Source organism: Chlorocebus sabaeus, chromosome 12 (assembly GCF_047675955.1).
Source record: "Chlorocebus sabaeus isolate Y175 chromosome 12, mChlSab1.0.hap1, whole genome shotgun sequence".
In the NCBI taxonomy this organism is placed as follows: Eukaryota; Metazoa; Chordata; class Mammalia; order Primates; family Cercopithecidae; genus Chlorocebus; species Chlorocebus sabaeus.
The window spans coordinates 64,337,569-64,362,136 of NC_132915.1; the positions used below are offsets into that span (position 1 = coordinate 64,337,569).

Sequence of the window (24,568 nt, forward strand, 5' to 3'; positions counted from 1 at the left end):
GGCTGCACACAGTTACAATGACTGTGTGCTTCTTTATGTGTTGTCCGCAGGGTTGGTTCCCTTAGCCATCAAATACTTCAGACAGAGAGCTTCACTGATTGGACCCCCCTAGGTCACAAGCCCGCCATGGAAACCAGGGCAATGGTGGCCCACTGAAGGCCACGTCAGTTACTGTGAACCTTATCCTAAGAGCAATGGGAAACCATTGAAAGGCCTTAAACAGGGAGTGAGATCATGAGATGTGCCATTTTAGAAACATCACTCTGGTTAGCTGAACTCAGCAAGACCTATCAGGAGGCAGTTGCAGTTATCCAGGTAAAAGCTGATGTAAGTGTGAGCAAAGATGAAAAATGTGGATGAAAAATGTAGAAGGTAGAATCTATAGGGCATGGTTATTGAATGCTAGGGTGAAGGAAAAAATGAAAGTAGAGATGGTACCAGGTTGCTGGCTTCTAGGCGGAGGGTGGTGCAATTCACTGAAGGAGGACGAAGAGGAGGTTTGTGGGGAAGACAAATTCAACCTGGGGCCTGTTAAACTTGAAATACTTGTGGGACATTCAAGTGGAGATGTCTTGGGTCTTGTCTATTAGGCAGATGGTTATGGGTCTGACATGGGGAGAGAGTCCAGCCTGGGAATACTTGGGTATCATCAATTTCTAGGAGCCATGAGAGTGGATGACACTGCCTTGCAAAGATAAGGAGCAGGATAAGGGCAAAAGCATGAGAGTCTTCAATATCAGCTCATCTCTTCTCATCCTATGCATCCACTTCAGTTCCACTGTACTGATGGTGGACTGAATGGTGGCCCCATAAAGACATGTCCATGTCCTAATCCCCAAGACCTGCATATGTGACCTTGTTTGGAAAAAGTGTCTTTGCAGACATAATTAATTAAAGATTTGTTTTGTTTTGTTTTGTTTTGTTTTGAGATGGAGTTGCTCTGTGGCCCAGGCTGGAGTGCAGTGGCGCAATCTTGGCTCACTGCAAGCTCCACATTCCAGGTTCATGCCATTCTCTTGCCTCAGCCTCCCAAGTAGCTGGGACTACAGGCGCCCACCACCATGCCCAGCTAATTTTTTGTATTTTTAGTAGAAACGGGGTTTCACCGTGTTAGCCAGGATGGTCTCGACCTCCTGACCTTGTGATCCGTCCGCCTCGGCCTCCCAATAGTTAAGGATCTTGAGATGAGATCATTCTGGATTATGTTGGTGGGCCCTAAATCCAATGACAAGTGTCTCAATGAGAAACACCCAGTGGAGACACAGGGGCAAGAGAAGGCCGTGCGAAGTTGGAGGCAGACATGGAGTAATGCAGCTACAAGTCAAGGAATGCCTGGAGCCGCCAGAAGTTAGAAGAGGCTAGGAAGGATTCTTTCCCAGAGCCTTCAGAGAGAGTCCAGCCCTGCCAAAACCTTGATTTCAGACTTCTGGCCTCCAGAACTGTGAGAAAATCAATTTCTGTTGTTTTAAGCCACCCAGTTGGTGGTAATTTGTTACAGCAGCCCTTGGAAATGAATAAAGATGGGGAGGTGGCCAGAACTACAAGTCAGCCTCAAGGTTTTTATAAGGAATTTGATCAGTCTTTGCCCCCAAGCCATGACTTGGGAGAGGGACCATTTTCCCTTCTACCCAACCAGTGAATAGTTTCCTCCTCTGCCATGCTGGGATAGGCAGAGACATGTTTTAGTAACATGACCCTTCAGTGTTTGAAAACACAAACCCTCGTGAACAAACACTTGACCTATAATAACCTGGATCAGAGAGGTCCTGATCCAGGTGTGGAGTGCCCTCATCAGTCAGTCCTGAGTACACTCTGTCCCAACCTGGGAAGACTCAGGAAACAATAACTCAAATTGTTTGAGGGTTTGGCAGACTCCCAGCATGATCCAGGATCAGAGTCCACATTCTCCACTCAGATCAGAGACGAGAGAGACAAGGAGAGAAACAGAGCCATAGGGAATCGCATGTGGAAAATGAGTGAGCTGTAACAGAGAGCTGAATTAGTCTTTACCACATTCTGTCTTGTATAGGCCTGTCCAATTCAGATATTACCATGTACTTCCATGTGTCAGGGGCCAAGCAAGGTCCAAGCTAAAGACAGAGCTGACCAAGACAATCAGCTGGCCATTCAGAGTGTACCCTGGACCACACTGCCATGGAGAGCTCTGAATTTGGCTCCAGAAATGGCACCCTAGAATCTTAGGCTGACTACATCTCAGGATGACCATTTGGAGGACAACTGTTATTCAGCCATATATATTTTGGTGTACAATATGACAGTCATCTGACAACACAGATGATTTGGAGTGCCACAAAAATGTGGTGTGAGGCCAGGCATGGTGGTTTACACCTATAATCCCAACCTTTTGGAGGCTGAGGTGGGAGGATCACTTGAGGTCAGAGGATCACTTGAGGTCAAGAGTTCAAGACCAACCTGGGCAATATAGCAAAACCCTGTCTCTACAAAACAAATTAAAAAATTAGCCAGGGGTGGTGGCTTGTGCCTGTGGTCCTAGCTACTCAGGAGGCTGAGGTGGGGGGTTTACTGGAGCCTGGGAGATTGAGCCTGCAGTGAGCTATGATGACTCCACTGTACTCCAGTCTGGGTGACAGAGTAAGACATTGTCTCAAAAATAATAATAATGTAAAAAGTTATGTCCTGTTTATGGGATAGCTGTGGTTTGACATGCACAGGTCATTGACAATGAGCTCCCTGAGGGCAGAGACTATATCTTAGTCAATTTGGTATTTCTCAAGCACCTGGCAAGGTAATCTACAAACAGAAAATGCTCAATAATGGCTGTTGAATAAAAGACTGACTCAATCAAGTACTGAGCTGAAGGCTGTTAGAGCACATAAAATGTCATAAATCACCCTTATATGAGTTAGATGGTGGACAAGGTTATTATTGAGGGCAGGCAAAGAACTGGGTTGGCTCAAAGATAACAGGGATCTTTTCCAGACTAATGGTAGAGGGTTGGTTAAGGAGTTTCCTGAAGGAGGTGGCCTTTCATCTGAGTCTCAAATAACAGAAGGGATTAGACAGGGAGAACAGTAAAACTTTTTTTTTTTTTTTTTGAGACGGAGTCTCCCTTTGTCGCCCAGGTTGCAGTGCAGTGGTGCGATTTCGGCTCAATGCAAGCTCCGCCTCCCGGGTTCACACCATTCTCCTGCCTCAGCCACCCGAGTAGCTAGGACTACAGGTGCCCGCCACCACACCCAGCTAATTTTTTTTTTTTTTTTTTTTTTTTTTGTATTTTCAGTAGACACGGGGTTTCACTGTGTTAGCCAGGATTTTTTAAAAAATTATTTTTATTTATTTATTTATTTTTGAGACAGAGTCTCACTCTGTCCACCAGGCTGGATTGCAGTGGTACGATCTCAGCTCACTGCAATCTCCGCCTCCCAGGTTCAAGTGATTCTCCTGCCTCAGCCTCCTGAGTAGCTGGCATTACAGGTGCCTGCCACCATGCCCAGCTAATTTTTGTATTTTTAGTAGAGATGGGATTTCACCATGTTGGCCAGGCTGGTCTCGAACTCCTGACCTCAGGTGATCTGCCTGCCTTGGCCTCCCAAAGTGCTGGTATTAGAGGCGTAAGTCAACGTACCCAGCCAGTAAAACTATTTGCAACACAGCAGCAAGTGCACAAGCACTGACCCATCAGAGTTGAAGGTGGCTGAGGCACTCAAGTGGGCTCCTGGGGACTCTGTTATGCCAGGCAATACCTCTTTAGATAAGGGATCAGGAGGTCTAGAGGGTCCCTAAAGAAGAGCTAGGGTAGCAGGGTCACCCTGGAGCTAGGGGCCATGGCTATATGCCAACAGAATTAGAAATATCTTAATATATTTAATTAACCTACTCAACCATATTGGTGTGTGCCTATTGAGTATTAGCCCTAGATGGACCCGAAATGGCCTTACTCTCTTGTGGTTTATTGAAGCCAATGGAGCCTTACTAGAATGTGAGCTACAAAACAGTAGAGCTGTTCTCTATTCAATGCTGCATCTGTAGGGCCTAGAACAGCACCTGGAGGACTAGAGGAGGCTTAATAAATTGTTAAAAGGGCAGACTAGCCAGAGGTGATGGCACGTGCCTGTAGTCCCAGCTACTTGGGAGGCTGAGGCAGGAGGATCACTTGATCCCAGGAGTTCTGGGCTGAGGTGTAGTATACCAGTCAGGTGTCTGCACTAAGTTCTGCATCAACCTGGTTGCCTAAGGATAGTTAAACTGACCCAGGTGGAAATTGGAGCAGGTCAAAACTCCAGTGCTGATCAGTAGCAGGGTCGCACCTGTAAATAGGCACTGCCCTCCAGCCTGGGCAATATAGTGAGATCCCATCTCTAAAATAAATTTTAAAAATAATTAATTAGAAAAAAAAACAGCCTGTAATCCCAGCACTTTCGGAGACCAAGGTGGGCAGATCACCTAAGGTCAGGAGTTCAAGACTAGTCTGGCCAACATGGCAAAACCCAATCTCTACCAAAAATACAAAACTTAGCTGGGTGTGGTGGCATGCACCTGTAGTCCCAGCTATTAGGGAGGCTGAGACAGGAGAATCACTTGAACCTGGGAGGTGGAGATTGCAGTGAGCCGAGATCGCACCACTGCACTCCAGCCTGGGCAGCAGAGTGAGACTCTGTCAAAAAAAAAAAAAAAAAAAAAAAAAGAAAAGAAAAGAAAAAAGGAAAGAAAAGAAAAAAACCTGGGAGGCCTAAGCCCATCCTTGGGGTCCTCACACTCTTCTACCCCATCTCCTTGCACCCAGTCTTCCCCTGCAATCTCTGCTCCATACTAGCCTTCAAGCCCTCAACATGACCTAGTATGAGAATTGGATTCTGTCACTCTCCTGCTCATAATATTTTATGCCTCCCCTTCACCCAGAATATCATTCTCCCTATTGTTTTTACCAATTGAACTGGTATTTCTTCAAGGATATAAACAAATTTGCCTACTTCTATATTATCTTCTAAAGCAGAATTCATCTCTCTTCCCTCAATATTATGATATTGACAGGGTTTGCCCTCACTCACTAGACTGCGAGCTCCTCAGGGCAGGCAGTTGGTTTTTTGTGTTTTTTTTTGTTTTTGTTTTTGTTTTTTTTTGAGACAGGGTCTTGCTCTGTCACCCAAGCCAGAGTGCAATGGTACAATCTCAGCTCACTGCAGCCTCAACCGCCTCAGCTCAAGCGATCATCCCATTTCAGCCTCCTGAGTAGCTGGGACTACGGGCACATGCCATTACACCTGGCTAATTTTTTGTATTTCTAGTAGAGACAGGGTTTGGCCATGTTGCCCGGGCTGGTCCGAACTCCTGGACTCAAGCAATCCACCTACCTCAGCCTCCCAAAATGAAGGACTGTATCTTATTCATTTCCATGTCCCTAGTCCATAGCCCAGTGCTGGACCTGTGGTGGTACTAAATACATATTTGTTGGATGCAATAGTAAATAGCATTTCAGGGAGCAAGAACTAGATTAATAAAGGTGGTAAAAGGTTTGGAGAAAAAAATAATAGTTTAATTTGGCTAGAGTATGAGGGAGAGTAGTAGGAGACAAGATGGAAAGGTCTCTTGGGTAAGGCTTTGAAGGGACTTGGAAGTCAGAAGTACACAATGTGCATATTGTGGTAGGTACTGGGGAGCCAATGAAGACTTTTGAGCAGTTGAGTAACGTGATGAAAAATAAATATAGGTTAAACCTATCAGAGCCCCTCTGACACATACACTTGCTTTTGATTCAAGCTCAAATTTGTCTCCCACATACCCATTACTTAACTCACCTCGGGCTCCCCTAGCAGCCTGCCCTACCCCTTTACCTGCTTCCTAGTGGAGTCAGGGATGTATACATAAGCTGCTTTCCCTCTCAGCCAGAGGACATGGGGGCCCCAGCTCCCCTGCCTTTCCCCTTCTGTGCCTGGAGCTGGGAAGCAGGCCAGGGTTAGCTGAGGCTGGCTGGCAAGCAGCTGGGTGGTGCCAGGGAGAGCCTGCATAGTGCCAGGTGGTGCCTTGGGTTCCAAGCTGAGTCCATGGCCCCGATAACCTTCTGCCTGTGCACACACCTGACCCTCACTCCACCCCCATCCTGGCTTTGGTATGGGGGAGGGGGCACAGGGCCAGACAAACCTGTGAGACTTTGGCTCCATCTCTGCAAAAGGGCGCTCTGTGAGTCAGCCTGCTCCCCTCCAGGCTTGCTCCTCCCCCACCCAGCTCTTGTTTCCAATGCACGTACAGCCCGTACACACCGTGTGCTGGGACACCCCACAGTCAGCCGCATGGCTCCCCTGTGCCCCAGCCCCTGGCTCCCTCTGTTGATCCCAGCCCCTGCTCCAGGCCTCACTGTGCAACTGCTGCTGTCACTGCTGCTTCTGGTGCCTGCCCATCCCCAGAGGCTGCCCCAGATGCAGGAGGATTCCCCGCTGGGAGGAGGCTCTTCTGGGGAAGATGACCCACTGCGTGAGGAGGATCTGTCCAGTGAAGAGGATCCACCCAGAGAGGAGGATCCACCCAGAGAGGAGGATCCACCCAGAGAGGAGGATCTACCTGGAGAGGAGGATCTACCCAGAGAGGAGGATCTACCTGAAGTTAAGCCTAAATCAGAAGAAGAGGGCTCTCTGAAGTTAGAGGATCTACCTACTGTTGAGGCTCCTGGAGATCCCCAAGAACCCCAGAATAATGCCCACAGGGACAAAGAAGGTAAGTGGTCACCAGTCTCCAAATCCAGGTTTCAGGAGGTTCATGCCTCCCCTCCCATACCCCAGCCTAGGCTCTGGTCACTTAGCGAAGGAGGGGAGCCTGTACTCTCACAGAAGCCCTTCCATAGGTCCCATACCAATATCCCCATCCCCACTCTCGGGGGTAGAAAGGGACAGATGTGGAGAGAAAATAAAAAGGGCGCAAAAGGAGAGAAGTGAGTTGGATAAGATGGGAGAGAAGGGGGAGGCTGGAGAAGAGAAAGGGATAAGTGCAGATGAGAGAAAAAATGTGCAGACAGAGAAAAAATAGGTGAAGAAGGAGAGCCAGAGTTTGAGGGGAAGAGAAAAGGAGGTGAAATGGGTACCAGAGGACAAGCAAGAAGAGCTTGTAGAAGTCATCTCATCTTCAGTCTACAATGAGGAAATTGAGGCCTAGGAAGAAGGACACAGCAGGTAGAGAAATGTGGCATCTTGACTCCCAAGCCAGGAATTTGGGGAAAGGGGTTGGAGACCAGACAAGGCAGAGGGATGAGTTGGGAGAAGAAAGAAGGGAGAAAGGAAAGATGGTGTACTACTCACTCATTTGGGACTCAGGACTGAAGTGCCCACTCACTTTTTTTTTTTTTTTTTTTTTTTTGAGACGAACTTTCACTTTTGTTGCCCAGGCTGGAGTGCAATGGCGCGATCTCGGCTCACTGCAACCTTCACCTCATGGGTTCAAGCGATTCTCCTGCCTCAGCCTCTTGCCAAGTAGCTGGGATTACTGGCATGCGCCACCACGCCCGGCTATTAGTAGAGACGGGGTTTCGCCATGTTGGTCAGGCTGGTCTCCAACTCCTGATCTCAGATGATCCACCTGCCCTGGCCTCCCTAAGTGCTGGGATTACAGGCGTAGGCCACAGCGCCTGGCCTGAAGCAGCCACTCACTTTTACAGACCCTAAGACAATGACTGCAAACTGGTAGGATAGCTGTTTGGCCCACCCAGTTGCGGTGTTGAGTTTGAGTGCGGTCTCGAGCTTTGCACCTGGCCCGCTTAAGGCATTTGTTACCGGTAATGCCCCTGTAAGGCATCTGAGTTTGTGACATCGTTTTGGCCGCCAGGAAGGGATTGGGCCCTAAGCTTGGGCGGTTCATCCTTTTCATTTATACAGGGGATAACCAGAGACACTGGCGCTATGGAGGTGAGACACCCACCCGGTGCACAGACCCAATCTGGGAACCCAGCTCTATGGATCTCCCGTCCCACCCGCCGCCTGCCGTCCCACCCCCTCACCTTTTTTACCCGGGCTCCCTGAGTTTCTGACCTAGGCGTCAGACTTCCTCACTAAACTCTCCCACCCCAGGCGACCCGCCCTGGCCCCAGGTGTCCCCAGCCTGCGCGGGCCGCTTCCAGTCCCCGGTAGATATCCGCCCCCAGCTCGCCGCCTTCTGCCCCGCCCTGCGCCCCCTGGAACTCCTGGGCTTCGAGCTCCCGCTGCTCCCAGAACTGCGCCTGCGCAACAATGGCCACAGTGGTGAGGGGGTCTACTCGCCAAGACTTGGGGATGGGGCGGGGCGCAGGGAAGGGAACCTTCGCTGCAATGCCTGCCCGGGGATTGGGCTGGCCCTCCCGGGCGGGGCCGGCTCACTTGCCTCTCCCTACGCAGTGCAACTGACCCTGCCTTCCGGGCTAGAGATGGCTCTGGGTCCCGGGCGGGAGTACCGGGCTCTGCAGCTGCATCTGCACTGGGGGGCTGCAGGTCGTCCGGGCTCGGAGCACACTGTGGAAGGCCACCGTTTCCCTGCCGAGGTGAGCGCGGAGCTGGCCGAGAAGGGGCAAAGGAGCGGGGCGGGGCGGGGCGGGGCCAGGCCAGAGACGTGGCCCTCTGCTACCCTCGTGTCCTCTCCAGATCCACGTGGTTCACCTCAGCACCGCCTATGCCAGAGTTGACGAGGCCTTGGGGCGCCCCGGAGGCCTGGCCGTGTTGGCCGCTTTTCTGGAGGTACCAGATCCTGGACACCCCCTACTCCCCGCTTTCCCATCCCATGCTCCCTCCCGGACTCTGTATCGTGGCGCCAGAGACCCCATCACAGCATGCTCACCCTGGCCCCTGGCTGACAAACTCATTCACGCACTGTTCGTTCATTTAACACCCACTGTGAACCAGGCACCAGTCCACAACAAGGATTCTGAAGCTGTAGGTCCTTGCCTCTAAGGAGCCCACAGCCAGTGGGGGAGGCTGACATGACAGACACATAGGAAGGACATAGTAAAAATGGTGGTCACAAAGGAGGTGACACTTAAAGCCTTCACTAGTAGGAAAAAAAAGGAAGTGTTCATTGCAGAGGGAACATAATGTGCAAAGTCTCAGAATATGGCCTATTTAGGGAATGGCTCCTGCAGTACATTAGATATCAGGAAGAGTAATTTCTCTAATACTCTAATGACCCATCATTTCCCCTTTGTGAAATGCAGTGTTTAGTGACCTCTTTGGACCCATAATAATCAAGGCTACATCCACTATGATTAGAGGAGGCCAGTAAAGGGAAGGGATGGTGAGATGCCTGCTAGGTTCACTCATTCACTGATTTTTGTTTTTTGGAGAGTCTCTCTCTATCGCCCAGGCTGGAGTGCAGTGGTGTGATCTTGGGGCACTGCAGCCTCTGTCTCCCGGGTTTCCTCCTGCCTCAGCCTCCTGAGTAGCTGGGATTACAGGTTTGTGCCACCATGCCCAGCTAATTTTTTTTTTGTATTTTTAGTAGACGGGGTTTCACCATGTTGGTCAGGCTGGTCTCAAACTCCTGGCCTCAAGTGATCCACCTGCCTCAGCCTCCCAAAGTGCTAGGATTACAAGCATGAGCCACCGTGCCCAGCCACACTCACTGATTCTTTAACGCCAGCCACACAACACAAAGTTCAGAGAAATGCCTCTGACATAGCATGTCAATACGTTCATACTCTTAGGTTTATAATGTTCTTAACATTAGGTTCATAAGCAAAATAAAAAAGAATAATAAATAAAAGAAGTGGCACGTCAGGACCTCACCTGAAAAGCCAAACACAGAATCATGAAGGTGAATGCAGAGGTGACACCAACACAAAGGTTGTGTTTGAAAAGCCAAACACAGAATCATGAAGGTGAATGCAGAGGTGACACCAACACAAAATGGTTTCCTGTGGGGGGTATGTATGGAGGCAGCAGTGAGTGAGACTGCAAACATTAGAAGGGCCCAGGTCACTGAGAGCCTAGTATCCTCGTAAAGTGGCCTCTCTCCCCCTCTCCAGCTTGTCATTGAAAACCAGTCCACCAAGCTTGCTGGTTTGCATAGCAAGAGTACATAGAGTTTGAGTACTAATACATAAGATTTTAAGAGGGAGACTCTGTCCCAAAAACAACAACAATAACAAAAATCAACCACCATTACAATGTTACGTTCCCTCAGCATTTTCAGAGCTGAGGAATGGGAGAGGACCATGGGAACCCCCATGATGTTCCGGCCTTCAGCTATGGTCCTTGATACATGCACTCATCTGTCTTACAATGTCATCCCCCAGGAGGGCCCGGAAGAAAACAGTGCCTATGAGCAGTTGCTGTCTCACTTGGAAGAAATCGCTGAGGAAGGTCAGTTTGTTGGTCTGGCCACTAATCTCTGTGGCCTAGTTCATAAAGAATCACCCTTGGGAGCTTCAGGTCTGAGGCTGGAGATGGGCTCTCTCCAGTGCAGGAGGGATTGAAGCATGAGCCAGTGCTCATCTTGATAATAACCATGAAGCTGACAGACACAGTTACCTGCAAACAGCTGCCTACAGATTGAAAACCAAGCAAAAACCGCCAGATGCAGTGGCTTACGCCTGTAACCCCAGCACGTTGGGAGGCCGAGGCGGGTGGATCACGAGGTCAAGAGATCGAGACCATACTGGCCAACATGGTGAAACCCCATCTCTACTAAAAATACAAAAAAATAGCTGGGCATGGTGGCGGGTGCCTGTAGTCCCAGCTACTCAGGAGGCTGAGGCAGAAGAATGGCATGACCCCAGGAGGCAGAAGTTGCAGTGAGCCAAGATCGCGCCACTGCACTCCAGCCTGGGTGACAGAGCGAGACTCTGTCTAAAAAAATGAGCCAAAAAACCCCACAAAAAACAAAAAACAAAAACAAAAACAGACCAAAAAATGGTGTTTGGAATTGTCAAGGTCAAGTCTGGAGAGCTAAACTTTTTCTGAGGACTGTTTATCTTTAATAAGCATCAAATGTTTTAACTTTGTAAATACTTTTGTTGGAAATATTTCCCTTCTTAGTCACTCTTGGGCCATTTTAAATCTCACTCTACTAGACTTTTAGGTTTCTGCTAGACTAGGTAGAACTCTGCCTTTGCATTTCTTGTGTCTGTTTTGTATCAATATTCATATTTATTTACAAGTTATTCAGATCATTTTTTATTTTATTTTATTTTATTTTTTATTTTTTTGTATTTTTAGTAGGGACAGAGTTTCACCATATTGGCTAGGCTGGTCTCAAGCTCCTGACCTTGTGATCCACACGCCTCGGCCTCTCAAAGTGCTGGGATTCATTTTTTTCTTTTTAATTCGCTCTGGGCTTAAACTTGTGGCCCAGCACTTTATGATGGTACACAGAGTTAAGAGTGTAGACTCAGATGGTCTTTCTTCTTTCCTTCTCTTCCTTCCTCCCTTCCCTCCCGCCTTCCCTTCTCTCCTTCTTTTCTTTCTCCCTCTCTTGCTCCCTCAGGCCTCTTCCAGTTGCCCCAATGCCCAGTACTTTTTTTGAGTTATGTCTTATGGGAAGGGCCTGCACTTAGTGAAGAAGTGGTCACAGAGAGTTGAGTTACCTTGGCTTCTGGGAGGTGAAACTGTATCTCTATACCCTGAAGCTTTAAGGGAGTGCAGTGTAGGTGAGACCCCAACATAGATCCTCTCCACAGGCTCAGAGACTCAGGTCCCAGGACTGGACGTATCTGCACTCCTGCCCTCTGACCTCAGCCGCTACTTCCGATATGAGGGGTCTCTGACTACACCGCCCTGTGCCCAGGGTGTCATCTGGACTGTGTTTAACCAGACAGTGATGCTGAGTGCTAAGCAGGTGGGCCTGGGGTGTGTGTGTGGACACAGTGGGTGTGGGGGAAGGAGGATGTAAGATGAGAAAGAGGAGAAGAAAGAAATCAAGGCTGGGCTCTGTGGCTCACGCCTATAATCCCAGCACGTTGGGAGGCTGAAGTGAGAGAATGGTTTGAGCCCAGGAGTTCAAGACAAGGCGGGGAAACATAGTGTGACCCCATCTCTACCAAAAAAACCCCAACAAAACCAAAATTAGCGGGGCATGGTGGTGTGCGCCTAGTCCCAGCTACTCAGGAGGCTGAGGTTGGAAGATCGCTTGAGTCCAGGAGTTTGAGGCTGCAGTGAGCTATGTGATCCCACTGCTGCCTACTATCTTTAGGATACATTAATTTATTTATAAAAGAAACCAAGGGGCCGGGTGGGGAATACAGGAGATGGAGGGTGGAGCCCTGAGGTGCTGGTTGTGAGCTGGCCTGGGACCCTTGTTTCCTGTCATGCCATGAACGCACCCACACTGTCTACTGACCTCCCTAGCTCCACACCCTCTCTGATGCCCTGTGGGGACCTGGTGACTCTCGGCTACAGCTGAACTTCCGAGTGACGCAGCCTTTGAATGGGCGAGTGATTGAGGCCTCCTTCCCTGCTGGAGTGGACAGCAGTCCTCGGGCTGCTGAGCCAGGTACAGTTTTGTCTGGTGTCCCCCCAGCCGGGGGTTCCTTATCCTCCCATGTGTGTGCCAGTGTCTGTCATTGGTTGTCACAGCCTGCCTCTCACATCTCCCTTTTTCTCTCCAGTCCAGCTGAATTCCTGCCTGGCTGCTGGTGAGTCTGTGCCCCTCCTCTCGGTCCTGATGTCAGGAGACTCCTCAGCACCATTCAGCCTCAGGGCTGCTCAGGACTGCCTCTGCTCCCTCTCCTTTTCCGCAGAACAGACCCCAATCCCAATATTAGAGGCAGATCATGGTGGGGATTTCCCCATTGTCCCCAGGGCCTATTGATTAGAATGAAGCTTGAGAAATCTCCTAGCATCCCTCTCCCCAACCCCCGCCCCCCTTTTTTTAAAGACAGGGTCTCACTCTTGTCCAGGCTGGGGTGTTGTGGCAAGATCATAGCTCACTGCAGCCTCGAACTCCTAGGCTCAGGCAGTCCTTTCACCTAAGCCTCTCAAAACACTGGGACTGTAGGCATGAGCCACTGTGCCTGGCCCCAAACAGCCCTTTGACTTGGCTTTTAGGAAGGAAAAACGGTGCTTATCTTGCCCCTTCTTGTGTATCCACCCTCATCCCTTGGCTGGCCCCTTTTGGAGACTGAGGCACTGGGGGCTGCCTGAGAACTTGGGGCAGGGATGGTGGAGTGCTCTGAGGCAGGTGTTGAGGAACTCTGCAGACCCCTCTTCCTTCCGAAAGCAGCCCTCTCTGCTCTCCATTGCAGGTGACATCCTAGCCCTGGTTTTTGGCCTCCTTTTTGCTGTCACCAGCGTCGCCTTCCTTGTGCAGATGAGAAGGCAACACAGGTATTACACTGACCCTTTCCTCAGGCACACCCTTCCCCAACCGTGTGGAGTCACTTCATAAAAAGTGCATGCAAATGAGCTGCTCCTGGGCCAGTTTTCTGATTAGTCTTCCCTGTTGTGTACACACAGAAGGGGAACCAAAGGGGGTGTGAGCTACCACCCAGCAGAGGTAGCCGAGACTGGAGCCTAGAGGCTGGATCTTCGAGAATGTGAGAAGCCAGCCAGAGGCATCTGAGGGGGAGCCGTACTGTCCTGTCCTGCTCATTATGCCACTACTTCCTTTTAACTGCCAAGTAATTTTTTAAAGTAAATATTTATAATAAAATATGTGTTCGTCACCTTTTTTCCCCCAAATCAGAAGGATGGTATTTGAATTTCCTATTATTATTAGCACGAACTTAGTGGTAATGCATTTATTATCTTACAGTTCGGAGGTCAGCAGTCAGATGTCAGTAGGGCTTGCTCGTCCTGGATGCTCTAAAAGTAGAATGTTTCCTTGCCCTTTTCAGATTCTAGGAACCACCTGCATTCCTTGGCTTCCGGCCACTTCCACACATCACTCCAATCTCTTGCTCCCATTGTCACAACTCCTACCTCTACATTTGACCTCCTTGTCTCCTTAAGAACCCTTGGGATTACACTGGGCCTATCTAGATAACCAAGGATAATCACCCCATCTCAAAATCTTAATCACCAAGTTTCTTCCCATGTAAGGTAAGAACAATGCACAGGATTAGAACATGGACATTTTGGAGAAGGGGAATATTCTGCCTACCACAGATGCTATCAGGAAGAGGATAGAAATGACTGATACTGTTGGGATGGCCGTGTGTATGTGTGTGTGCAGTGTATGTGTTGAGGGGTAGGGCAGAGAGCAGCCCTAGGCTTAACATCACACTCAGGCTTTTGGGTTTTCACTTTGCTCAAAGAAAATGTGTCACCTCTTACAGTTTTTGCTTCAGGATGTGCTGTCTGGCCCAGCTGGCTGCTGGAACAGGGCGGTGCTATAGATGGCAGCTCCTCAGGCTGTAGGGCACAAGGCCTACGATGTTCCCCAGTTTTGTCAGACTTCCTGCTTCACACAGCCTGTTCACAGCCCCTCCTCAATGAGTCCAGGCCCCCCATCCCAGTTTCCCCTGGAAAGGAAGTCCTAATGCAGAGCAAGGACCCAGGCCCTGCTCATTCAGGGGTCCTTCAAACTCCATTGCCAACACCAAAGAGAGGCTTAAAGGGCCTTGAGAAGCTGGTAACATCAGTTTTATTGGGTTGGGGCAGCAGCCACAGCCTAGCTGGGGGTGGGGCCGGCCCTCACAGGTTGTTGAGTTCCAGCAGGGTCTGGTCCAAGGTCTGGTGAATCTCGACGTTCTCCTCCTTGGCACTGGCCAAGGTCTCTGTGAGGGGAAGCAGCGGGTGAGGGAGGAGGGAGACACAAGGGGGAGACGTGGGGGGGCAGGGCCAGGGGAAGGTGACATATAAACATTGAGTGGGTCAGGAGACACAGGAAGACACATGCATTCAGGGACCTCAGGGCCCCATGGCAGGGACAAGTGGATGGACTGACCAGGATGAGGGCAACAAGACGGACATGGATGCCTCACTCAAGGCCTTAGGGTCATGGAGGTGGGGTGGGGAGGCCTGAGTCATAAACTACTTTATCCTCCTCTTTAGAAGGTTTAAGAAAGTTGGAGACAGAAGGTAAGACAAAGACTGCGCCAGGAAAGGAAGGGCCAGACAGGAGACTTGAGGTAGAAAACAGACCTGCCACTGCAGTGAAAGCCCCATCTTGCTGATAGCCAACATTTTTTCCAAGCTCCATTCCAGACCTTTTGCAACCTTCTTGCCCCTGTCCTGCACCTCACCACCCTACTTCCTTTCCAGTCACTCTGTTTGATCCTGGAACCCCAGCTAAGTGCTCTGACGTCAGTGATTGGCGCCAGAGGGGGTCATGGTTTGACGGGGCTACACGTGCCCACATGCAGCGGTGAGTCAGAGCGTGGCAGCCAGGGAGCGTCTGTGCAGAGGGGTTTCAGCGTGGGCTACGGTGTTTTGTGGGTGGGCTCAGTGCAGGGGCTGGGGGTGTCAGTAAGAGTCAGGGTGTCAGGAGTGAACCAGTGCTCCGTGGTGGCGACAGAGGTGCTCTCTGGAGGGCAGGAAAACAGCATGGAGACCAAGTTCAGAGTTTATTAAGCAGCAAAGGGGGGTGGAGGGGACAGGTAAAGGATGAAGCCAGTGCCAGAGTGGGTGGTGGGCATGATAGGGGCTCTCCCTAGGCTGCTCCCAGCCTGGCTGTGCAATGTTGGCAATTTCTGCTCCTCCTGCCTGCTCCCCTCCCCATAGAGAGAACAGAAAGGAGAGGAGAGGAGAGAAGAGGGCTGAGGTGGCCACGCTGGTGTGGGGCTCAGAGGGAGGTGATGTCATTGAGTGCGTTGTCCAGTTCCTCGCTAATGGCCTTGTACTTCATCTTCTGGGCATAGACTTCATCTGGGGGGGTCCAGGGAGGCAAACAGGTGGGAGTGTGGGAAAGGGAGTGGAGGGAAAGAGGAAAGGAAGGAGAGAGGGCAATGGAAAGAAAAACAGAATCAGAGGTATGCAAAGACAGAGTGAGAGAGGGAGGCCAGGAAACAGGTTGGACGGCTGTCGGGAACTCCTTCTCCCCATCTCTACCCCATCTCTTTTCTGTCCTTCTCTGTACCCCAAATTGGCTCTACCCACAGAGGCTCCTGTCTCCCCAGGGAGCTGTGGGCACAGTGCTCTCGACAAGCAGAAGTGCTTGCTTTGCAGGGAGAGGGAGGGTGCTGGAGCCAGAAAGGGCAAACCTCCTAAAGCCGGAGGTAAAACTGCAACTTGCCTGAGAAGGCTGGAAGCGAGAGAAGTGGGAAAGTGAAAGGGTTATCACAGTATAAAAAGGAAAGGCAACTTTAGCCACAACACCATTAACAATAGAAATAGCCACAGACTCACAAATATCTGGATGTTTGCTTTTGCCAAATCTAGCTTAAAATAGTGTTCTCTATGAGTGTTGTCATGCAGACCTAGATGTTCAGTCCAACAGCTCTCTAGTTAATAAGCCAGTCTCTGAGCTAGAACTCTACTGCGTTACACTCGGGGACGCAATTGTCTATATGGGTGCCACTTAGAGTGTGGCATGAGGACCAGCAGCATTGGTAGTACCAGAGAACTAGCTAGAAATGTAAATCCTCCAGCCCAAAGTCAGCAATCTCTTTGGGGCAAAGCCAAGGAATCTGTTTTTAAAAATCTCCCAGTGATTCTCATGCATGCTGAAGTTTGAGAAGCACTGGAGTTGTTGTGCCATGGGCAACTACAATTACTTGAATTGTAGACATGGCCTACAGAGTTGGGGAGTTGGTAGGGTCCTAGGTGGTCCAATCCTAGTTTACTGGTAGCAAATAAAATGGGATGAGAAGGTACGGGACAGACTGATAATCACGGCAGGTGTGGACCTACTTATAAAGGCTTGTTTTACCTTCTAGGTCATCAATGGTTTTCTCCAACTTTGCCACAGACCTCTCAGCAAACTCTGCTCGGGTCTCAGCCTGGGGGTAAAGGCAGGGTGGGAGAAATGGCAAATAATTAGGCCCTCCCACAGACCACTGCCTAAGTCAAGCTTCTTGCCCATCCGAACCCTCAAGTGTCCTGCCACAGGCTGTCTCTGGCAAGGACTAGGGTGGCTTGAGGGGAGACTGGGAACTGGAAGAGGACTCTCACCTCCTTCAGCTTCTCCTCCAACAGTTTGATCTCCTCTTCATATTTATCTTCTTTGGTGGAATACTTTTGGGGACACACACAGACCATCAGTACAGCACCACCACAGATCCTTCATTTCTCCATTGTACCCCATAGGCTCCTGGCCATCTTGCCTCTGTTGAACACCCAGCCCCTCCCTGCCTTGGGCCCCTCGCCTCCCTCCCCTGTGGGACCCCATCCTCACTGCCCCTCTGCTCCCCTCTACCTTGTCCGCCTGGGCCTCCAGGGATTTCAAGTTGTTGGTAACAATTTTCAGCTCCTCCTCTAGGTCCCCACATTTACTGCAGGGGGTGTGTGGCAGGGGGAGCGGGGTGTGAGGGCACAGCGAAGCCAGACAGTGGAGATGGCACAGCGGGGGATGGGTGGAGGAGAGAAGAGAAGAGCAAAGTTGTGAGAGTGACAGCAGGCAGGGCTCAGAAGCCCCAGGCCCTTCCTGATCCCCAGCAGCTGAGAAAGAGCAGTCTGCGGTGCTGAGACGGAGGGAAGGTGAGCTCAGAGAAGGTGCCATTGCCCAGAAAGGTTCAGAGGGGTCGCTACCTCCTCCTCTGAGGCCATCAGGGACTTGAGGGCCTGGTCCATGGTTCGAAGTTCCTCCTCCAGCTGTCTGGCTCGGCTGGGGGCAGCGGGCAGGGGTCAGAGAACAGGGCCTGTCCCTACAGCCCCAAGCCTAGGATGCTACCTCCCCACTATGTGGAAGGCCCCAGGGCCAATGGGCCCTCTTGCCACCCCCGGGGATCTTTACCTCTCAGCCACCTCAGCTCTCTCCTCCGAGCGCTCCAGCTCTCCTTCCAGGATCACCAGCTTCCTGGCCACCTGAGGGAAGTGAGAAAGAGAGGGTAGATCAGTGGAGAAGGACTGGGCATGTTGCAGGCTGGGCAGCGAGCAGGCAGAGGGGCAAGGCTGTCACCTCTTCGTATTTGCGGTCTGAATCCTCAGCGATGTGCTTGGCCTCCTTCAGCTGCATCTCCTGCAGCTCCATCTTCTCCTCGTCCTTCATGGCCCGGTTTTCAATGACCTTCATTCCTCTGAAAGACAGGGAGAGGGTGAGCGTGGGGTCGGGACGAGCAGAGACAGGCTCCCTCCTCCTTCCCGGACCGTCCTCTCCGAGGCCCCAACCACCTCTCGCTCTCATCAGCCGCCTTCTCGGCCTCCTCCAGCTTCTGCAGGGCTGTAGCCAGGCGCTCCTGGGCCCGGTCCAGCTCCTCCTCAACCAGCTGAATGCGGCGGTTCAGAGAGGCCACATCTGCCTCAGCCTGTGGGTCAGAGGTCAGGTGTCAAAAAAGCCTCGTTAGCCTTGGATAAGGATCAGAGAGGCTCCAGAGGATGGCAAGATTCTTCTCAGAAAGAACTGAGGCTTCCTGGTTTCTAGACATTCTATGTAATTTTTTCCCAACCAATCATCTTCTGCCCAGACTGTGCTCCAGTAAAAATGTGCATTCGGCCGGGCGCAGTGGCTCACACCTGTAATCCCAGCACTTTGGGAGGCCGAGACGGGTGGATCACGAGGTCCGGAGATCGAGACCAGCCTGGCTAACACGGTGAAACCCCGTCTCTACTAAAAAAATACAAAAAAACTAGCCGGGTGACGTGGCGGGCGCCTGTAGTCCCAGCTACTCGGGAGGCTGAGGCAGGAGAATGGTGTAGACCCAGGAGGCGGAGCTTGCAGTGAGCTGAAATCTGGCCACTGCACTCCAGCCTGGGCAACAGAGCGAGACTCTGTCTCAAAAAAAAAAAAAAAAAAAAAAAAGTGCATTCAGGCCGGGCATGGTGGCTCACACCTGTAATCCCCGCACTCTGGGAGGCTGAGGCGGGTGGATCACCTGAGGTTAGGAGTTTGAGAGCCGCCCGGCCAACATGGTGGAACCCTGTCTCTATTAAAAATAAAAAATTAGCCAGGCGTGGTGGTGGGCACCTGTAATCCCAGCTACTTGGGAGGCTGAGGCACAAGAATTACTTGAATCCAGGAGGCAGAAGAGTTGCAGTGAGCTGAGGTCGTGCCACTGCACTCCAGCCTGGGTAAAAAGAACGAAACTCCATCTCAAAAAAACATGCATTCCTTGCTTGACGAGCTCCGCTCCCCTGCTGCAGGGCCTCTCCTGCACCATGCACAGTTAGTTTCCCAAAGGTCACCTGCACACGAGTCCTCCTGTTCCCTGTGAGAGTACTTCAAGTGCTGGGGCCAGGTCTGATGCAGCTCTGATTCCTACACAACAAAGCCTGGCCCAGGTAAGGGGATGGGGAAAGAATCAGGCCAATGAGACGTCACTGCTGCTAAGAATAGCCAGTCAGAGAATCAAGCTCAGTGATGCTGGGCATGGTGGTGCATGCCTGTCATCCCAGCTACTCTGGAGGCTAAGGCGGGAGTTCAGCTTGACCCTAGGAGCCCAGCCTGGGCAACATAGCAAGATCCCATCTCAAAAAAAAAAAAAATCAAGCTCAGTGATGTCATCTGTTACCAGCTGCAAGGCAGACTCCCAGCAAGAAGCCCAAGAGCAGGCCTATAAGGGATACCCATGGCTGTAGCAAGGGGCTCCCTGCCAAGGCCAGCAGAGAGCTGGGGGCAATGCAGGGGCAGTGTGAGAGATGTCTACTCAGCCCCTGGGCTTACAGTAGGAGGCAAAACCATGGAGGTTTTGGAAAAAATTCATAAAAACTGGTCAAACACTGAGAAAAAGGGCAGAGCAAGGCGAGTGCCAATAAAGGAAAATGAGAGGAGCAGTGCAGCCTGGTGTTAAGAGCATCGGCTCTGAGTCAGACTTGTCTTTGAGCCACAGCTCAGCCACTCAACACTTGTGTAACTGTGGGCAACTTATTTAGCCTCTCTAAGCCTCATTTTCCTCCTTCACAAGTTGGAGTTAACAATAACAGTTCCTTTTTCTTAAGGCTGTTCTGAGATAATCCAGTGTTTCTGATACTCAATTAATCAACAGGACCCCCAGTGAGGCCCATCAAACTAAACAGGTTCTCTTACTCCATGCTACATTCACTGAATTGGGATGTGTAGGGTGGGGGCTGGGAAATCTTCTCTTTTTTTTTAAAGCCCCCTAGTGATTTTGATGATATACCAAGTTTGGGAAATCGTAAAATAACATGCAGAAAGCACTGAATACATTGCCTGCACAGGGTCCACATTCCATAAATATTAGATTATCCCCTTTCTCTGTCAAAAACAAGGACACAGAGACCCTGAGATTTCAGAGTGGAGAGGAGAGAGGACCTGTGTAGGGGAAGGAGGTGGAGGGAGAGGCTGGGGGCAGCACTTGGACAGAGCATAGGAAGCAGGTCCTTGGTAGGGCTGTAGGGCAGGAGAAACAGCACCATATATAGAGAGTAGATGGTAGCTTGTCTTCCAGGTGCTGAAGGCACCTGGAGCTTGGCCACCTAGAGTGACAAGGGCCCATCATGGGCACAGGGCCGAATGACTCAGTGTGGAAGGATTCTGGGGACAGCATTGGGGGTTGGGAAGAATCACTGTGGGGAACATTGGAGGACTACCCTAGAGAGAGGTGAGACTGTAAAAGAAAAACTCTTCATGATGGTGGAGTGACAAAAGACTGGAAAGTTTGGGAAGTCCTAAGGTCCTCATCATGGGACTGATATGTGCCATTTCCTGCCCCTCAAGCTCTTCCCAGTTACGGGGGCTGCTCTCTAGCCACAGGACAGGCACTACTGTCCCCATTAGAAAAATGGGAAGCAAGAGAGAGGGAGAAACTGAGGCACCATGTAAGTTGAGTGCTGTGTTCAAGGTCACCAATAAGCTTGGGCAGTCTTTCCTATCTACTGCTGGTGCCGTGGCTCTGCCTCCCCAGCTCTGTCCCTGTCCCCCCGCCCCTCCAGCCCCAACCAGCTCCTTGGGTTTCCAATCCTGCCTCCAGCTGCACTGGGCCTTGGTTATTTATAGAGTGTCAGATGCCCAGGGTCGTCTGTGCTAGCAGCTGCAGGTCAGCTCCCTCCCAAGTGCCAGGACTGGTGGAGAACCAAAACTGGAGGCTGGAGGTCACAGAAGCCCAACCCTGGGGGGCTGGGAACATGAGCAGTCGACACAAACAGCAATGTCATCTCTGATGTTCAGACCATGCTTTATGCTAATCTAACCACAGGTTCATCTTAAAACAATCTTGGGTGGAAGGAAGATGGGGAAACTGAGGCAGAAAATGGGGAAACTACCATGTCCAAAGCCATATGGCCATTCTCCTACCTTAAGGAGGGGGTTGGGAATGGCAGGAAGTGAAGTCTGGTTGGGGTTGTGGGTGGGCAGAGAAATCTCAGGGTAAATAACCTGTCCAGGTAGCTGCTTTGGCATCTGTGGCCCTGTCCCTCTGCCCTGTGGCCTGGCGTGGTCTCCAGGCTGACAGCTTAATGAGGGTAAATGAGGAGCCATTAGAACCTGAGCCGCCGGGGCCCCAGGGCACAGCAGGGCTGTTGAAGCCAGAGGTCAAGGCCAGGGAATTTCTAATGGCCCCTTAGGGTTGTAATTCAAGTGAGGCCTCATCTCTGGATCCCTCTCCCTCCTCCGCCTGCTAGTACCTCACACCCACATCTTCCCACCCCCAAATGGCTGCGGTCTCCTCTCCAATTTCAGCTGGAGGATTAATTGAGGTAGATGGTAAATTCTTATACCTTCCACCCCCACACTGACTCACTGCTTGATCACTGTACATTCTAAAAGCTGGAACCAAACAGAATTACAGGGCTAAGTCCTCTGGGGGGAGTGGTAGGTGGTTTTGATTTATACACTGTCTTGGATTACTTGTGTAAGGTTACCTTAACCCTGGTTACTGAGATGAAACTATTTCTTTCCTGGTGCTGGGGACACAAGGGGATAAGGTGCCCCTAATCCCCTTATTCCCATACCTGGGGGGCCCCTCCCTAGTGCCCTAACTCCTCCCATTGTCCCCCAAGTCCACACTCACATCAGTGGCCTTCTTCTCGGCCTGCTCCAGTTTCTCCTGGGCCTCCTTCACGGATTCAGAATACTTTTCCACCTCATCCTCTGTCCCCTTCAGCTTCTTCTGGAGGGCCTGCTGCTCCTCCTCCAGCTGGGACAGAGGGGACTTGGTCAGCCAGGGTGGGAGGGAGCCCAGGCCCAGAATGGAGATGCGGTGTGTGTAGGGGCCCTACTAAGATTTAGAGACTACTGAGATGGAAGTGGAATAACAGAAGACGGACAGTCCAGTCAAGGGTGCTGGTGGGACTTGTTGGGGGTACAGAGAAAAAACTTCAAGCTCCAAGGAGCAGGACCAACCATGCTCTGCAAGGGCAGGAGTGGAAATCAGGGTCCTGAGGCTTCCCCAGGCTATGGGAAGGGGAGATACGCGGCTCTGGCGAAGTCCCTGAGGGTACTGTGAATGCCCAGCCCGCACACTGGGTGGGAGAGAGCCCTGGTGGGCAGGCCCGGGGCTGGGGGACCCATGGCAGCAGCCCACCCCTGCCCTCGGCGGGGGGGGGGGGGGGGGGGCGGCGGGGGGAGAGCAGGCTGCATTGGGCCCGGCCCTAACCTGCTTGCAGCGGTCCTCAGCTTGCTTCTTGTCGGCTTCGGCCTGCTCGGCGCGGTCGATGGCGTTCTCCTTGTCCAGCTTCAGCATCTGCATCTTCTTCTTGATGGCGTCCATGGCTGCGGTGGGGGGTGGGCAGGCCGGCAGGCGGTGAGGACCGGACGGACTGGGCTGGCTGAGCGGACTGGGTGCACGGGTGGCAGGAGAGGAGGACGAAGCGGGGCTGGGACGTCCCGGCCGCGCGGGCGCCTAAAAGGCGGGGAGGGACCGGGCGGGGCCGGCAACCAGGACCCTCCCCCACCTCGGCCCAAACCTTGTAGGGGCAGAAGCACGGCCCGGCCGGGGGGCGCGCCTGCCCCCTTCGCCCACCCACTGGGGACCGCCTCCCTTGGGCCTTGGGTTCCCGCCCCCATTCCCCTCTTCCCCGCCAGCCGTCGGAGGAAAAAGTAGCAGACGGTCGGCTGGAAAAACTCCGGCGCTGCGGAGGGGAGGGGACCCTTGGGCTGGGGGCTCCGTGCTTCCTCTGAGTGACAGCCGGACCCAGTGGCAGCTGCGGCTGGGGCCCCTGGGGCTATTTCGGGGCGTGAGCTCACGGCAGCTGCCCGGGCGCAGCGACGGGCGTGCCCCCCCTCAGCTGCAGCAGCCGCTACCCTTAATTTAGAAGTTTCCTGCAAATCCCCCCGGATTAAATGTCTCTTGGGAGGCGGAGCTCCTCGGCAATTTGAGTGCCTCAGTTTACCCAGAGTCCCTCTAAGTTTGCATTATCGACGTGGTGGTAGTAGCGGAGTCTCATCGGGGGCTTGGGGAAACTGAGGCAGGAGGCGAGCCCAGAGCCCCGGTGGCTGGGCTTGCTGCCCCCGGGACCGGCCTGACCTCTCATCCCCTCGCCTCCCCTCCCAGCCCCCGCCCCTGGAGCCAGGCCCTTCCTGCGAGCGCCCGGCGGCTCAGGACCCAGCTCCCCGCCCAGCCCCCCACGTGTCCCGCATATTTTCCACGCGGTTGTGGCCGGGCTGGTCACCGCGCGTTCCCCGCCCCCGCTCCCACCCGGACACGTCCCGAACCCCTCCGCTCCCGGACCCCAGCTCGCCTGGCCCCACTCCCCTCCGCGCGCCCTCCCTCTCTTCCCCGGCTCCCCGCGGACGCTCCCCTCTTTCCCAGTGGGCCAACTTTGTGCTGAAATTTCTTTTCTGCCCTTTTTTGGGATGTTTCCCCACTGGGAGGCGGAGTCGGGCTGGGGCGGGGAAGGCGGAGGGCGAGGCGAAGAGTCACTGAGCTGCAGGGCGTAGGGGGTCCGGGGCGAGGTGCCTTCTCCGACCCAGGCCGCCAAAGCAGTTCCGGAGCCGGGTCGTGGGGTCCGGGAGTCGGAGGTGCGGGGCGCAAGGGTGTTTGTTTTCGTTTTTCCCTGGGGTGGGGTGAGGGGAGAGAGGAAGTGGAGAGCCGCCCGGAGGAGGGGGAAGGGGAGGAGAGAACAAGCGGAGGAAGCCGGGAGGGAGCTGCTAGCCTCGCCCCTACCCTCCAGTCGTAGAGGGGCGGGAAGCCTGGATTTTGCAGTGGACTGGGGACCGTGGGAACCCGAGGCCGCGGGCCGGGGCGGTAGGGAGGCGGCGTGGAAATGCATTCAGATCTGTTTAGCTGCCTGCTAGCCACACGGAGAGCAACCCTGGCCTGACCTCGCAGTGTTCCTCTAACTCCGTGGAAGACCCCTCATCCACCAGTAGCCTATGCTGGACCACTGGGTTTCCCCTGCCCTTGGCGTCTCACATCCACCTAATCCTGGAGAGGCTGCTTCTACCAATGAGGTTCCTCCTGGGGTCGGTCTGGGCTGGCCTCTGGCCGCTCCTTACGCATTCTCCAGTCTAAGTGTTTTGTAGTTTTACTTCTGGTTCCTCCATTCATTCATTCATTTGACTGTCCCATGACATTGTTGTCAAATATCTTTTTAAAAGTTAATGCGAATATTATCTAAAATCCTCCAAACCCCTCCCTAATCCCTGTCCCCCCCACCTTTTTTGAGACGGGAGCTTGCTAGATTGCCCAGGCTGGTCTTGAATTTAT

At 52.3% G+C, this 24,568-nt stretch overlaps 2 protein-coding genes across 5 annotated transcripts; one reads left to right on the top strand and one right to left on the bottom strand.

Annotated features, from left to right (window-relative positions):
• The first annotated feature begins 5,901 nt into the window (after nucleotides 1-5,901).
• On the top strand, nucleotides 5,902-14,325 carry CA9 (carbonic anhydrase 9). Its single transcript, XM_007968813.3, has 11 exons — nucleotides 5,902-6,690; nucleotides 7,842-7,871; nucleotides 8,034-8,204; nucleotides 8,337-8,479; nucleotides 8,580-8,672; nucleotides 10,226-10,292; nucleotides 11,609-11,766; nucleotides 12,276-12,420; nucleotides 12,536-12,562; nucleotides 13,172-13,253; nucleotides 13,383-14,325. The coding sequence occupies exons 1-11, from the start codon at nucleotides 6,024-6,026 to the stop codon at nucleotides 13,441-13,443; spliced, it is 1,644 nt and encodes a 547-aa protein (XP_007967004.1). The 5' UTR covers nucleotides 5,902-6,023; the 3' UTR covers nucleotides 13,444-14,325.
• Nucleotides 14,326-14,492: 167 nt separating this feature from the next.
• TPM2 (tropomyosin 2) lies at nucleotides 14,493-23,492 on the bottom strand. Of its 4 annotated transcripts, none has more exons than XM_007968808.3 (9): nucleotides 22,517-23,492; nucleotides 21,932-22,057; nucleotides 18,138-18,271; nucleotides 17,926-18,043; nucleotides 17,761-17,831; nucleotides 17,224-17,299; nucleotides 16,980-17,042; nucleotides 16,738-16,807; nucleotides 14,493-14,644 (listed from the first exon to the last, which is right to left on the bottom strand). In XM_007968808.3, exons 1-9 carry the CDS (start codon nucleotides 22,628-22,630, stop codon nucleotides 14,562-14,564), a joined length of 855 nt encoding a protein of 284 aa, XP_007966999.1. In that variant the 5' UTR covers nucleotides 22,631-23,492; the 3' UTR covers nucleotides 14,493-14,561. The 4 variants fall into 4 exon arrangements, with proteins under 4 accessions (XP_007966999.1, XP_007966997.1, XP_007967001.1 ...); XM_007968806.3 differs by lacking the exon at nucleotides 17,224-17,299 and adding an exon at nucleotides 17,556-17,631; XM_007968810.3 differs by lacking the exon at nucleotides 14,493-14,644 and adding an exon at nucleotides 15,421-15,734.
• Nucleotides 23,493-24,568: the final 1,076 nt, after the last annotated feature.